This window comes from Hordeum vulgare, chromosome 5H, assembly GCF_904849725.1.
Source record: "Hordeum vulgare subsp. vulgare chromosome 5H, MorexV3_pseudomolecules_assembly, whole genome shotgun sequence".
NCBI lineage: Eukaryota > Viridiplantae > Streptophyta > Magnoliopsida > Poales > Poaceae > Hordeum > Hordeum vulgare.
Window position 1 is genome coordinate 100,472,598 of NC_058522.1, and position 15,471 is coordinate 100,488,068.

At 42.7% G+C, this 15,471-nt stretch overlaps 1 protein-coding gene across 1 annotated transcript; it reads left to right on the plus strand.

The window, feature by feature from the left end:
- The first annotated feature begins 8,323 nt into the window (after nucleotides 1-8,323).
- Nucleotides 8,324-14,634, plus strand: LOC123399971 (pentatricopeptide repeat-containing protein At2g31400, chloroplastic). The gene is made up of 4 exons (XM_045094360.1): nucleotides 8,324-10,680; nucleotides 11,508-11,721; nucleotides 13,833-14,017; nucleotides 14,153-14,634. The coding sequence occupies exons 1-4, from the start codon at nucleotides 8,765-8,767 to the stop codon at nucleotides 14,412-14,414; spliced, it is 2,577 nt and encodes an 858-aa protein (XP_044950295.1). The 5' UTR covers nucleotides 8,324-8,764; the 3' UTR covers nucleotides 14,415-14,634.
- Nucleotides 14,635-15,471: the final 837 nt, after the last annotated feature.

Genomic DNA, 15,471 nt, shown 5'->3' on the forward strand with positions numbered 1-15,471 from the left:
CATCCCTCCAGAACAGGTGCCTGTTGGCAATAGACACAAAGAGGAGACACGACTGTTCGGGTTGGACATATCCCTTGAATTAATCTACTAATTAATTTCTAACACTCCCCCTTGTACAACACCGCTCCTTGAATGTTTCATCGTTGAAAGCTTCTTGCATATAGATCTTCCATCTTGAGAAATCTTTCAGATAATCTTGAGAGTCTCCCCCAAAAACCCTGTGGGAAAAACATGAGGAGAATAGAGTAGATATGTTGCTAAAACTCCTTTAAACCCAGTGGGAAAAATAAGGAGAAAATGATGCAACATATGATGATTATTGTCTCTTGATAACTCATATGATAAAAACCTTTGAAGAAGGAGAAAACTCATTGATAAGTTTAGAGAACAATTAATATGTCTTGAGTACTTCCTTTAAAAACCCTGGTAGGGAAAATAGGAAGTATGACATATGATCTTTGAGAAGATATTGCCTCACTAAAAACCATTATGAGAAACTTTGAGAGAAAACTCATAAGGGAAAAGAGTGCAATCGTACATGCCATTGAAAACTCCTTTAAAACCCAATGGGAAAAATACAAGGAGAAAATGATATAGCATATAAAGACACTTGTGTTTATATTGTCTCGTTAAAAACCTTTTATGAGAAACCAATAGGGAAAACTCATCAAGGGAAAAAGAGTACAATATATGTAATCTGATGATTGTTAATAGGTTATAGTTTGGGAGATTACTCCCCCTGAACTTTGCAAATATGAAGGATGTCTCATACCAATTCCATTGACATGAACATGAGATTGTGTATAATCTGTTGGATTATAACAGTAGTTTGTTTGCAAATTATTTCCTCACTTTTCTATAATCCGTAAGGCTAAGTAATTTCCGAGCAATGTGATTTATGATATTGCTCTTCATATAACCTATAGGTATTGAGTAACACAAGTGGAAGTATCTTGATAAATCAAGTTATGTGATTCCGATGAATCTCAACCACATGATTTTGAGTGTGGTTAACCATTCTACTAAGTTATGCATATTTTTCAATGCCTTTAGATAAAGCAATTATGTTAGAATGATAACTGGAAATAACCACTAAAATCCATTTATATGACTTCCATGTGAAGGCTATTCCAGCAAATTCAGTCATTGATATGGCATCGTTGGGATCAAATAAAGAGCCAATATCATTACATCATATCATGGTCATATCTTCTATTTCCTGATGGAAATATCCAAGATTTACTGTAATCTTCAGATATAAGATGATATTACTTATATCAACCATATACCTTTTGTTGGGGTTTGCACTCTGAATAAAGATAGCAAATATAGTGTCAGGCCTGACGTAGTTTGCAAGTATATGAGTGCTTTGACATTAGTGGGATATAGAACTTCAGGTCCTAGTATCACTTCATTATCACCCCTAGGTATAAATGGATTTGTACCTTATCAAAGGTAGTATGACCATACATGTCTTTTGTTGATATGATATATCCAAATTGAACTTCTAGTATATGTTTGGATATATGTAGACTGACATGTATTCTTGAGAGAATGCTCAAGTTGTAAACTTAAGCTAAATTTGGTTGGATCCAAATTTTCCATCTTGAGATGATTTTATGTATGTTTAGGTCTTGTAGAGACATTGATGATGAAATCATCATATACACTGAGGTGATGTAAGGAAATAAAATTTTGGTATTCCTTTATTAACACATAAACAATCATCATCCTTTGAGTAATCCTGTGAAGAAGGAACTCGTCTAGTTGGTAGTACCATATGATTCACGACTATTTCTAGTCATAGAGTGACTTCTGAAATTTTACACAAATATGTTGCGATTTATTTTGGATTCGGAATTGTAAGCCCTTCAGGGACTTTAATATATATTTCCTAAATGAGTGACTCATATGAGTATGTAGCCACTTCATCTATCAACTACATGGATAATATTATTTGTACTGCCAATGATATTTGTTATCGAAACTTAATTCCACTCATACCAAGAGGGTATGTTACATCATAATTTCATGTCGGGTCTCTGCGTGAACCCTTTTGCTACAAGCCTCGCTTTCTCACCACCTCATTGAATTTGTCTATGAATGAGAAGTTTTTAGTATTCCATATGGAAGATACTTATGAGGAGTAGGTATTACTGTGGTAAATACTACTCGTTTGCAGAGCGAGGCTATTCTTCATTACTTGCTTCCTTTTATGTGAACCAATATGAGTGCAAGAGGCACTCTACCATGGATTTTGGTTCAGGGCCCAAAAGGTTTTAGCAATTTTGAGAATAAATATATGTCGACAAATGTAGTCTTTATTTTATATGATTCTGATGGAATCGATGAAATTTGTGGAAATGTATTTATTCCTTTTAACTCCTTGTGATTTCCTACAACAATGGAGTCAAGGTGTTCCGATCTCCCGACACAAAAACATTTGTGCACATTTATGTCAGGATTTGGATGATGAGCATCCAGTGAGGTGTCTTTCAACTTGATGTTGAATTACATTTACTAGTTGAGGATTTGATTTCCTCTATTTCCGCAGAAGCATATGCGAGATTATATCTCGTGTGGTCAGATTTCTCCCCCTCTTGCTCTCATTTTGGGAGAAGAGTGGTTTATCAGGTACCTCCACTCTTTCTGACACTTTACTGCAGGAATATAAAATTGAGTGACACCTTTGTCATCAGTAAATGTATGTGGCAGATTTGCAATGTGTTGCAAATATGTGATTCTAAACTTCTTGTTCAGATTCTGTGAGTACGTGGATATAAGGACTGAATGTGAATAACATTCCTAATTTATTTCTTGGCATTCTTTGTGGTACTTATCTCCCCCTAAGGCCAGAAATGTCCTTATTGCTGATGCAATCAGCATACGGGCTATGAATAATTTTGATTGACGGATAAATTGTCATTCCTCACTTAGATCCCTAATTTTCTGTGAGAGCCCATTGATGTATGCTGGAGTGGTGATATCGGTATGTAACTGAATTATCGCAGATAGGAAATACTTTGTTGATTTCCACGTAATTACTAAAAGGGGAAAGTAGTATGCTATGCAGTTGGTATGATTTATATCATACTTACGGTGTGTAATGTCGTATTTGTCTAGCATGAGGCTAGTAAATCATGATTCTATAAGTTTGGTCATATTATTAATTTCACTATCTTTGATAAGATATTGAACTAAACCATTTTGGGTATGTACATAAAATATTATATATAATCAGATATTTCTTGTGAAATGAGTTCAACAAAGTTGTCCTTCGAATGGATTTATCCCTTGTTTAGGACAACTTGCTCTTACTTTGAGAATTTGAGCGATTGATTTAGTTATATCATTCATGGTTTGTGTGACAAGAGACACACCAGAAATCATTTTATAAATGTTTCCATGAGTACCATAAAGTATCTATAAAATATCACACAATGGTTGAGAATGCACATATCTTCTGAATGTGTTCAAGGAAGAATGAGTTGGCTCATTTAGAATTGTAAGGTGAGAGTTCCTTAAATTAATTTCCCTTATGGCACATGTGGTGCACATAAAATCTGATGATTTGGGAAATTTTGCAACTTGTTAAGTTGTGACCAATAGAATTGTCAATAATTTTCTAAACAACCCCAAACCTGGATTGTAAGGCTTAAAACCAAATATTTTGTAAGATTTAGAAAATTATTGTGTACGCAACAAAACTGAGTATGAATTGATTCATACATTCAAAATTTATCAAACATGATGTCCAAGAAATAGGATGTTGGACATTATACTACATGTAGTAGTACGACTATAGGCAAACAATATTTTGGGAATAATCGGGATATTACATGAGGTCTCCCATATTACGGAAAAATGAGTTATGCAAACATATCATAGGCACAAACGAATTGATCATTCTTTTATTGCACTATATTTTTGGTTCTCCTTCTGATGAAGATTCGAGAACATCATTTACCAGAATAGTTTCTGGTCGTATGTTTGCAAATTTTCAAATACCACAATGAACTTATTTGACTTTTAATAAACTCATGGTGTGGTTTGACCATATGTTTGAGGGTTTGGTAATCATAGGTACGATATTCATGTAACCACACATTTGACAAACTTGAGAGTTGTCTTTGTAATATTTTTAAAATGATCAATTACTAATTAAAAGGTAATTATGTCATTGGTTGTCTTTATCCTCAACTTTACTTTGAATGCCTCATTGTTCTATTTTGTGACCACTCACATGCATAGTATTCTCAATGCTAGGAAATATTTGAAGCACCCGTTGGGTGAATATGATGAGTTTAAGAAATAACATGTTTCTTTACCATGAAAATGGTAATACCATCATAAGGAGATGTAAAGTGTACCAAGGGCTTTTCAACCTGATCTGCATATGAAAATGTCAGATCATGAGATCTCAATTTCAAGTTGATTTTATAATTACCAAAATTGTAAGTTGCGATAGACTTGAGGTCTTGAAAAATTATTGGGTGATCATTCCAAATGTGCTCGGGGCAGCATGTTTCTCTTAAGGGAAATATTCAAGGTGAATAAATATTCATCCATTATGTACTTAGTTTGAGAACTAAGTGAAGTTGGTGAGAGATGAAATACATATGATCATACTTAGCTATTAAGAGAATAGCCATGACACATATTCCGAAGGTGGGGTTATAGTAGCAATAATACCTCGGGTGGATACTACGACTGATGTCGTAAATCATCTTACAATAAATAATCTCACCTAACATGTACTTACTGTATTTGGAAATGTGAGCCATGCGTTACTTGAAAATGCTAATGCATTTATTTAATTTACTTCTAGGAGTAAGTGGCATTTATAAATAAATGATTTTTTTGAGAACAATCATGGTCAAGGTGATCCTTGGTGAACCTGGGTGTATCCTTCAATATAACACATGTGATTAAATTATTGCTAATGTTTTGGACTTCATTCTTGAGAAAGTGTGTGACTTTAGAGTCACTGCCAAAACGTATAGACTTGCATGCTTAACATTGGTTAGTCACTATGAAATTATAACCACGATGTCCTGTGGACCTTGCGAAAGTGTTGAGACACTTAATCATTGTCATAAATTATGTGGTCCATCATGATGGATGGACGACGCTATAATTAGAAATATTGTCGTAGGCTTCATTGCCATGTATTTTACCAATGTAATAGAAGGTAATCACAAGTAAATGCAAATATTTATGTAGTTCCCTATGACATATTCAAGCAAAAAGAGGCTTGAATAATTGATATTGGTAGATAATACCATTCAACATGCAATAATCATGCATGAATTTACTATGATAGTAAATCATTTTAGTGAACAACAACAATTGCTTCAGAGGAGCAAATTTTAGTACGACTGATGCCATATAGCCATATGTGTAGACCTCAATTTATATAGGATAACACTTTAAAGATAATCACCAATATGGTGTAGATCTCGCAGTAATAGAAAACATAGTCTGACTATTGTCAGTGGATGTTTATAATTCTATTACCTTATGTTATGCTATTTTTAATAAAATCACTTTGAAGGTAGTCATATGTCAGAATGACATGATGTAGACCTTGCAGTAATAGTGGATAGTCTGTAAATTTTTACAGTAGATGCCAATATTACCTTATGATATCTTTGAAGATAGTCATCTTGCCAAAATGACAAAATGTAGATCTTACAGTAATGATGGATACTCTGCAAAAATATGCAGTAGATGCCATCAAATACCTTGTAATTCACAAATAAACTTGGATGCCATCATATTAAGTATGATAGTACCTAATCCTTGTTTTGAATTACAATAACATTTGCGAAAATTAAAATTAATTGCAAAAATAGTTGCTCCCCTAAAACGCATGCCTTAGGAAATGTTTGCGGCAAAGACATATACATTGTCTTAAATTGCGAAGGAATAAATGCACGCAAAATATTATTTTGCATTTAGTATTACCATGGTAATACATATGGATGCAAACCTTAATAATTTACATATTTATGTAATATATGAAAACCAGAGGGCTTCAAAGTGCAGCCCACATATTTCTGTAATTTCATTCGCAGAAAGTATAACGATTAATCTGCAAAGTATTCTAAGCCTGAGGGCTCAATGGGGGTATGTAAGGGATTGTGTCCCTTTGCATGTATAAGAATCAAATTGATTCGTTTGGGTCGCCATCTCGGAGGATGCTGCCTCGTGGCTAGCGTGAGGGCGCCGCGGTCAAGCATGAGCGAGAGGTCGGGTCGTCATGTTGGATGACGGTCGCGTCTTAGGACGCACCACCGGGACTCGTGTCTTGTCCTTTGGAGCCGGCTGATGGCCATGACGGGGCTGCGCGTCGGAGGATAGCGACGGGGCCGATGGTCGCCATGCGTTCCGGGATGGAGGTCGCCGTTTCGTCGAGGCCGGTGTTGCCTCCCGTTGTCGGGTGTCTCGCATGGATCGAAGCCTCGCCATGTCGGACGTCATTTTTACAAGTAGAAGAAACGCCTTCGTGATGTGGATGAAGTGCCGCCGGCCTCTTCACGAAAGTGGCCGCTAGCGTCACGCAGCCATGCTTGCCGCCGGCCTCTTCATGTGATGAAGAGATTGAATGCATGCATGTCACTGTTTACGCGCATCCAGCCGACCGCATGGCCCAGCCGTTCCATGTTAGCATCGTCGCAGCACACTAATCAATTCCGCCTGATGGATCGTTGCTTTTCGTAGCCGCATGCGAAGCCATTATTGTTGCTGCGTGCAAGAATCAAGTTGTGTTGTCCGCTGCACTGCCGGTTGACCGGGGTTCGTGGATGTTGCCTTGCATTGCGCTAGGGCTAGGCCACGCTCAGCCTCTTCGTTGTTTGTTGTTCGAGGTCCCGTCTCGAGGATTGTATGCGAGATTCCGAACGATCGCTGATTCAAGGGAAAATTATCAGTTAAAAGGATCATCTTAATCATAAATAGACAATCCAAGTTGGCTTTCTCTTTGATTGATTTAATGTAGGGATGAATGCATGGCTATGCGTATAGCATGCTCGTTTCCTCCGAGGAAGCGTGGTTGCTGGCCGCTAGTTCCATTTGCCACTAGCAGGAACCGAGGCCGAGCCGGCAGAATCTGTGTCGTCGACCGTCACTGCGTGGAGGGACTTGTGGCTTGGCTTCCCGCGGTAGCCCGCCGCATCGAAGGACGCCGCTGTAGCATGTTGTGTATCACGCGTGAGGAGAAGCCGTGGCTGTGCCCAAGGGCCCGCCGCCACGGGCAACCATGCCGGAGGCCGTCGGGGATAGCAGGCCCGATCTGCAAGTCGGTGAAATTACTCCGTCAGCGGGCGTCACAGGAATCAAGCGTCGCCCTATTGCTCTTGCGGTAGAGTCTATCGTGTGCTGATAACGTGTTCGAGTAAAACAAGATTGAATGAAAGTAATGGACGATTAGTCCTGATTTCTATTGATTCTCAAGTTTATATACATCTGGAAGAGGTGCGAAGAAGAGGTGCCTGTTCGGAGGCATCCCTCCAGAACAGGTGCCTGTTGGCAATAGACACAAAGAGAAGACACGACTGTTCGGGTTGGACATATCCCTTGAATTAATCTACTAATTAATTTCTAACACTGATTTCGGCCGGGACGGCCGGGAGGAAACCGTCAGGGATGAGGAGAATTTTATGCACGTCGATGAGATGTAGACGTAGGTAGGGGATGAATGGGTCAACCGCATGGATACGAGCATGGTTAATAGTATAGCCAAGTGCTGGCTATAAGCAGTCTTATAGTCCATCTTATAGCTAGCTTGTACAATAGTTAGCTACAAAAGAGTACTAGTTTTATCATATATGGCCCACCTTTCATCCTCACAAAGCACCTAGGAGCACGTGCTAGAGCCGGCTCTTCACGAAGAGCCCGCTTCCCTTCTCTTTCATCTTCTCTCTCATCCAACTCAGCAAAAATATAGTATTTTAAATCTTACAGCCTGCTGACTGTACCTTATTGTACTTGCTATACTAAACATACGACTCAGATGTAGCGTGGTGCGTGGGCCTGCTCAAGACACGTGTCAATCACAGGAGGAGTCTGCACGGAAGGCGGTTTGCATCTGACTGTTTCAAATCAGTTTCCATAAATCAGCTAAGGTGTGGAATGCACATGCTGTAATCAGCACCAGGTCAGCTCATCCGACCTGGACATAGCCAGCCCCACATGTCATTCCCACACACCTCCACCCTCTAGCCGCTACGTCGCAGCCGGGCCACCACGAGTGCCAACCCCACAGGTCATGGACTTGACACAACCAACAAAACCGGCCACGCTTTCCAGTCGAGAAATCTTCCGCAAATAATCATCTCTTCCTTGCTTGCTCCGGCGTCTTATCTGTTATCTCCTCCCTCCCCCACCCCCACCCGCGCGCGCAGCCTGGTGCGATCTTCCTCTCCCAGCCATCCAATCCCCCAAATCCGCCTAATCCAACCCTATCACCAAATCATTCGCCGCTACTAGCATGCTGCCAGCGCGCGGCGACGCAGTAATCGCCGTCGCCGTCGCTGCCGCTGCACGCGGGAGCGATCTTGTTGTTCCGGCCGTATAAATATCCGGGCTTCCTTCCAGCTGCCCCTGGTCGCTGTCTCCCGGTGATTTGGTTCCGGTCAGGCCTGATTGGAGAAGCTGTTGGTTGCGTGGAAGGATTTGGAGGAGTCTCCGAGGCGGATTACGTACGGTGCCGGGAGTCCGTGGAGGAACCGAGGAGGGAAGGTGATTGCGTTCGGTGGCCGTGATGGCGCCAACGACGCACTTCACGCCGTCGCAGGCGCACGCGGCGGCCGCCTCCCACCACCCCGCCGCGGCGGCGGCGGCGGCCACCGCCACGGCCACTGCCCGGCTGCATGCGTCGGCGTCCGCCTCGGCGCCGGCCGCGGCGGCGGCGCTTTGCCCGCCCTTCCTCGCGGCGGGGTCCCACTCCGTAGCTTGCCCGCCCGTCCAGAACCCGATATTTAGTGGCCCGGCCGCGCCGTGGGCGGTGCAGCCCCAGCGCGCCGCTGCTGGGGCGCTTGGCCCGGAGTTCCGGCGTGCGCGCTCCACCAAGAACATCTCCAAGCGCAACAACCGTGGTGCGGGTGGCCAGGACCGCGGGGCGCGCGCTTCCTCAGCTGCTGCTGGGCGCTGTGTTGACAAGCTGCTCCGCGTGCCCCCGGAGGATCGGCGCGCGCTCGGCGCATCGCTGTCTTCTTTCAGGGGAGAGCTGGTTGGTCCTGATGACTACTGCCATGTCCTTCGGGGACTCGGCGACAGGGACAAGTCCGCACTGCGTGCGCTTGAGGTGTTCCACGCTGCACTGCCCCTTGTTGGCAATGGCTCAGTCGATAAGGGCAAGCTTTTGACTGCCGCAATCGGTGCACTCGGCAAGATGGGGCGACCAGACCTCGCGAGAAGAGGTTTTGATGCTGGCATTGCAGGGGGTTATGGCAAAACGGTGTTTGCATACTCAGCGCTCATATCAGCATATGCGAGGAGTGGTCTTGCGACCGAGGCCATGGGGGTGCTTGAGTCGATGAAGGGTGCAGGCTTGCGGCCTACCACCGTTACGTACAATGCGGTGATTGATGCATGTGGGAAAGGGGGTGTTGACCTCAGGTTCACTCTTGGATATTTTCGTCAGATGCTACGGGATGGGCTTTGTCCAGACCGGAAGACATTCAATTCACTTCTTTCTGCGTGTAGCCGCGCAGGGCACTTGGAGGATGCCCGTGCTGTCTTTGATGAAATGATCCATCTTGGCATTGGGCGTGACATTTACACATATAACACATTTATCGATGCAATTTGCAAGTGTGGCAACATAGAGCTTGCTATGCAGGTTCTGCTGGATATGGAAGCGAAAAATATGAAGCCAAATGTTGTTACGTACAGTACACTGATTGATGGATACTCCAAGCTGGAGAAGTATGATGAGGCACTCAAGTTGTACGAAAAGATGAAGTCTTTGGGTATTCGATTGGACCGAGTTTGCTACAACACAGTGCTAGCTATTTATGTGAAGACCGGAAAGTATGCCGAAATTGCCATTGTGTGTGACGAGATGGAGGACTCTGGGATTGAGAAGGATACTGTCACTTACAACTCTTTGATTAATGGATATGGAAAGCAGGGGCGCTTGGACATTGTCTCTTTCCTCGTGCAGGATATGAGGAGACGCGGGGTAGCTCCTAGTGTACTCACATACTCAACTTTGATAGATATCTATTCAAAGGCAGGAATGCACGGAGATGCATTTAATGTCTATTTAGATTTTAAGGAATCTGGCCTAAAGGCCGATGTTGTTCTGTTCAGCTCTTTCATTGACACATTGGCCAAGAATGGTTTGGTAGAGTGGGCATTATCTTTGCTAAATGATATGACCGAGATGGGTATCAAGCCAAATGTGGTTACGTATAACACAATAATTGATGCATTTGGCAAGTCTAAGGTACACACTGAGGAAGATCCTGAAGCTGGGGACATGGGCATTGTTGGGGTTTATAATGGCCAGATCATAAGGGCTGCTAATCCAGTGACAAGAGGACGCTCTGCCATTGATGTCCGGATGAGGAGGTCTCAGGAATTGTATTTCATTCTGGAATTGTTTCAGAAGATGGTCCAACAGGGTGTAAGGCCAAATGTTGTTACATTTTCTGCGATCCTGAATGCTTGCAGGTACATCTCAATTTCTTTTATTGAAGCCTTTTAATGCCAAATCTCTCTAATTCTTAGTATTCTACCAGTGGATGCTTGTCTAGCCATTTCTTTATTAATTATGCCGTACTAGTTGAAAGTTAAAAAAAAGTGGTGCTGTATTATACTGGAAATTGTTCTCGGTATCCTGCCACTAGATGCTGTCTGGCCATTTAGTTATAAACTTGTCATAACAGTTGAAAATTTCAAAATGTTGTGCTGCATTGTACTGGAAGTTAATTACCCTTTTCCTGTCAGTTCATTTTTTCTCTAAGTCCAATATGGATGTATGCTTGCCAATATTCAATATATCGGTAACTGGTACCATATTAGTCGGGCGCTGAGTAGGAATAATAGGCGAATTTTCCAGTCAATCGGCCGATAAATGAGAATTGTCTATATGGTGACCCACCAAGTAGCGATTAATTGACCGAGATGCCGATTAACTGGCCGGTATTTGGAACAATGATGCTTGCACTGATTAAATTTTAGCCTTCACATTACATGATCGGCCTATGGAAAATACTACTACCTCTGTTTGAACTGCCCAAACGTCTTAGATTAGTGAACAGAGGTAATATTTATTTTACATCCTCTCATTTTTTGTTGGTTCTACAAAAAGAGTGTAAGCCGAAGAACTCAATATTTAATTTATTTTGGCCAAAACAGAAGTGTACATATGAGAGTGGAGTTAGGAAATTATGTTATTAGTACATAAATCTGAATTAGCAGAGTCACATTGCATTCCTCTCCAACCTGCAAATCTGGTATACGGTAACTAACTCTTCGCTTTAATTCTGTTCTTGCAGTCGCTGTAATAACTTTGAAGATGCAGCCCTGTTACTAGAACAACTTCGCTTGTTTGATAACTTTGTCTACGGTGTTGCGTATGGGCTCCTTATGGGTTACCAAGAAATTTGGTCGCAAGCACAGTCCCTTTTTAATCAACTGGGACGCATGGATTCTCCGACATCCTCTGCCTTCTACAACGCTCTTACTGATATGCTATGGCATTTTGGCCAGGTAGGTTCTGCTCGAAGTATTTTGGTGATTCGCAGAACAGAGATTTTGTGTTGTTAAAAAGATTAAATCATTGAGTAATCCTTAACAATTTATTGATGCTTAGGGGTAATTTTTATTCTCAACTGACTGATTATATTTCAAAAGATGAAATAGTATCATAGTAATACTTGTTTTTTTAATACTCCCTTGGTTCCATAATGTAGTGCATATAGATTTTTTGAGAAGTCAAACCTCACGAACTTTGACCAAGTTTATGAAGAAAAACATTTACATCTAGAATGTCAAGCATATATCATTAGGTTCATTATAAGTAGTTTCATATTTTATATATTTGATACTGTGGATATAAATAGTTTTCTCTATAGACTTGGTCAAAGTTTGCAAAGTTTAACTTTTCAAGAAGTCTGTACGCACTATATTATGGAACAGAGGGAGTATTAACTGTTACAGTATATGTGGATTGCACTAACCCTTTCCATCAGTTCGGACTTTTGGTTGCGTTCGCTCTCTCTATGGCCTTAAGCAAGCCCCTCGTGCCTGGTTTGAGCGTTTTGCCTCTGTGGTGACTGCCGCTGGTTTTTCAGCCAGTGCTCATGATTCGGCATTGTTTGTCCACCTTTCTCCTCGTGGTCGGACTCTTCTTCTTCTCTATGTTGATGACACGATCATCACTAGTGACGACCCTGAGTATGTTGCCTTTGTGAAGGCCCGTCTTAGTGAGCAGTTTCTTATGTCCGATCTTGGCCCTCTTCGCTACTTTCTTGGGATCAAAGTCTCTTCTACCTCTGATGGCTTTTTTATATCCCAGGAAAAGTATATCCAGGATCTTCTTGCTCGTGCTGCTCTTACTGACGAGCGCATTGTTGACTCCCATGGAGCTCAATGTTCACCTCCGTGATACTGATGGTGACCCCCTGCCTGACCTGACGCATTATCATCTTGTTGGCAGTCTTGTCTATCTAGCTGTCACTTGTCCGGATATCTCTTATCCGATTCATATTCTTGAGTCATACGTGAGTTTCGCGCGTCGTCGCTTTCTTCCGGTTGCACGTATTGACTTGTCTTCCCCGTCACACGTAAGAGGGGGTGTTACAGTATATGTGGATTGCACTAGCCCTTTCCATCAGTTCAGACTTTTGGTTGCGTTGGCTAGTGCATGAAGCTTAACATGGTATCGGAGCTAAGGTCTTGAGTTCAAGTCCTGGCTTTCGCAATTTATTTAAAAAAATTGCTGGTAGCCCCCCTTTGTGTCCACGTAGAGGCCTCTTGAGTCATACGTGAGTTTCGCGCGCCGGCGCTCTCTTCCGGTTGCAAGTGTTGACTTGTCTTCCCCGTCACACGTGAGAGGGGGTGTTACAGTATATGTGGATTGCACTAGCCCTTTCCATCAGTTCGGACTTTTGGTTGCGTTGGCTAGTGCATGAAGCTTAACATGGTATCGGAGCTAAGGTCTTGAGTTCAAGTCCTGGCTTTCGCAATTTATTAAAAGTTGCTGGTAGCCCCCTTTTGTGTCCACGTAGAGGCCTCTTGAGTCATACGTGAGTTTTGCGCGTCGTCGCTCTCTTCCGGTTGCACGTGTTGACTTGTCTTTCCGTCATACATGAGAGGGGGTGTTACAGTATATGTGGATTGCACTAACCCTTTCCATCAGTTCGGACTTTTGGTTGCGTTGGCTAGTTCATGAAGCTTAACATTAACTTTTAAGTGACTTGGATAGTTTGTGATCTTTCTTATCCCTTGGTGTAATGAATTTCGTTATTGTCCTTAACCTTAGTATACATGGAATTCGATCTCCCCTCTTGAATGAAGATACTCGTGTTGTGCGATAGCCATTCAAATATTTAAATAAAACATTTCTGACATAGTCTATTGACATTTATATTGTACTTTGGAACTTGTTTTAGCGTCTTATATTTGTTTAGAGGGAGTAGTAGTTAAACTGCCTGAATTGGCATTTACTGGACAGCTAGATATTTAATCGTACTAAACCATCTTCATATGTAGGGTAGCAAACATTGTGTGCTATGTAAAATGTTCCCTGTTAAACTGCATACACAGGGCTAATCCATTCGATGAACTGAATGACAAATGTGTATTCCTTATTATTTCAGAGGCAAGGAGCTCAGTTAATTGTGCTCGAAGGGGTAAATCGCCGCGTGTGGGAGAACACATGGAGTGAGTTTTGCTTGGACCTGCACCTTATGTCATGTGGTGCAGCTCAAGCAATGGTTCATGCATGGCTCCTGAATGTGCGCTCCATTGTTTTCGAAGGTCGAGCTATGCCTGAATTTCTAAGGTACTCGATGCTACAACTTACTTTCTTGTGTTAGTTACATTTACAGTAGTTGTGTCTCCACGCAAATATAAAGGTTGTAAACTTCTCCTCTATCTGTATCTGTGGACTGAAGCCATTCTCTGTATTTTTGTACAGCATTCTGACAGGGTGGGGAAAGCATAGCAAGATTGCGGGCGCAAGCACTCTCCGCCACGTCATTGAAGCACTGCTCAACTCAATCGGAGCACCCTTTCAGGTTGAACGATTCAACATTGGAAGGTTTGTGTCTCCTAGTGTCGTGGTGGCTGCCTGGTTAAGAGAATCTGGCACCATCAACACAATACTCCTCAGCGACGAGCGTGCGCAGCATGCAACCCCATCCAATCTGGTGCCGAGGTTGGAGGCGCTGCAGTTGTAGCCCCTAGAGCACGGCATACCTTGTCAGTAGCAGCGCTGTCTGTAAGCTCTCCCCTGCCTCTCTTTAGTTTGTCTTCTGCCTTTCAGAAGATTGTAGTGTACTATATATAGGCTCGCCGAATAGGAGCTTGTTTTGTTGTTGAATCCCGTTGTTAATTGGCAGTGTGCCTTTCAAGTTCCAACTCCTTTGATCAAGGGTGGAAAAAGAAGTTTAATCAGAATCCGCCCGGTTGGCTCCCCTCTCGTCTATGGATTGTCGCTTCGTCGACAGCACGGACCGGGTATCACTGCTCCCAGAGGGTCATCTGCTGCTGGTTAAGATGCCTTGAGTTCTTGTTTTGGTACTTGTCCTCTGAAGGCAGATACCTGGAGCTCTTGTTTCGGCAAGTGCCATGGATGGATGGATGGATGACGCTGACACCTCCACTGGCTGGTTTCCCCCCTTTGGCTCGTGATGCTGCTTTACAAGATGCCATCAGCTTTGCTGAAGATGCAAATGGCATCTCGTCGTCCATGAATGATGAGCAAGCAGGCTGTGGCTGTGTGTGCAGCTCAAGTGGTTGGCTGACGAGGCGCCGTGGAAAGGGCCAGCGAAAAGGCGTGGAGGAGATGAACGCAATGTGTAGCTCTGCTGATTCATTCATTCCAGTTGCCATGGCTCCTTTCTGAACAATTGGGCCTGGAGATGGGGCATTGTCAACCGTTCGAAATGGTCAGAATTTGGCTGGAAACTGTATATTTTTGCGATGCGCGTGTGCCAATCAGCAACACATTTTCAGTTTCATCCTCATTTGATTGGTGGTTCGGTATTTGACTTCTTTCTTGAGCAGGACGGATCGGCCCGACCTGCGCTGCTCAAGTTGCATATCTGCCTTACTTTTCCCCCCTCCTATTCTAGATACTTTCGAGTCGTTGAAGCGACATCTTACACGAGGGCGGAGTCAAAGGAAGAGAGGCGAGAGCGACATTCATATACCAAGGAAAAAGGAAGAACCGATGGTTTTGGTTTAGGTCACGGGATACGTAAATGATCGGTTAGCGTTGTTCGATTGGTTTTT

Excerpts from the sequence above, each read along its gene's own strand:
- LOC123399971 (XM_045094360.1), top strand. The coding sequence starts at position 8,765 with ATGGCGCCAACGACGCACTTCACGCCGTCGCAGGCGCACGCGGCGGCC. Across the intron at positions 10,681-11,507 it reads GCGATCCTGAATGCTTGCAG|TCGCTGTAATAACTTTGAAG; the intron begins GTACATCTCAAT and ends CTGTTCTTGCAG. Across the intron at positions 11,722-13,832 it reads TGCTATGGCATTTTGGCCAG|AGGCAAGGAGCTCAGTTAAT; the intron begins GTAGGTTCTGCT and ends TTATTATTTCAG.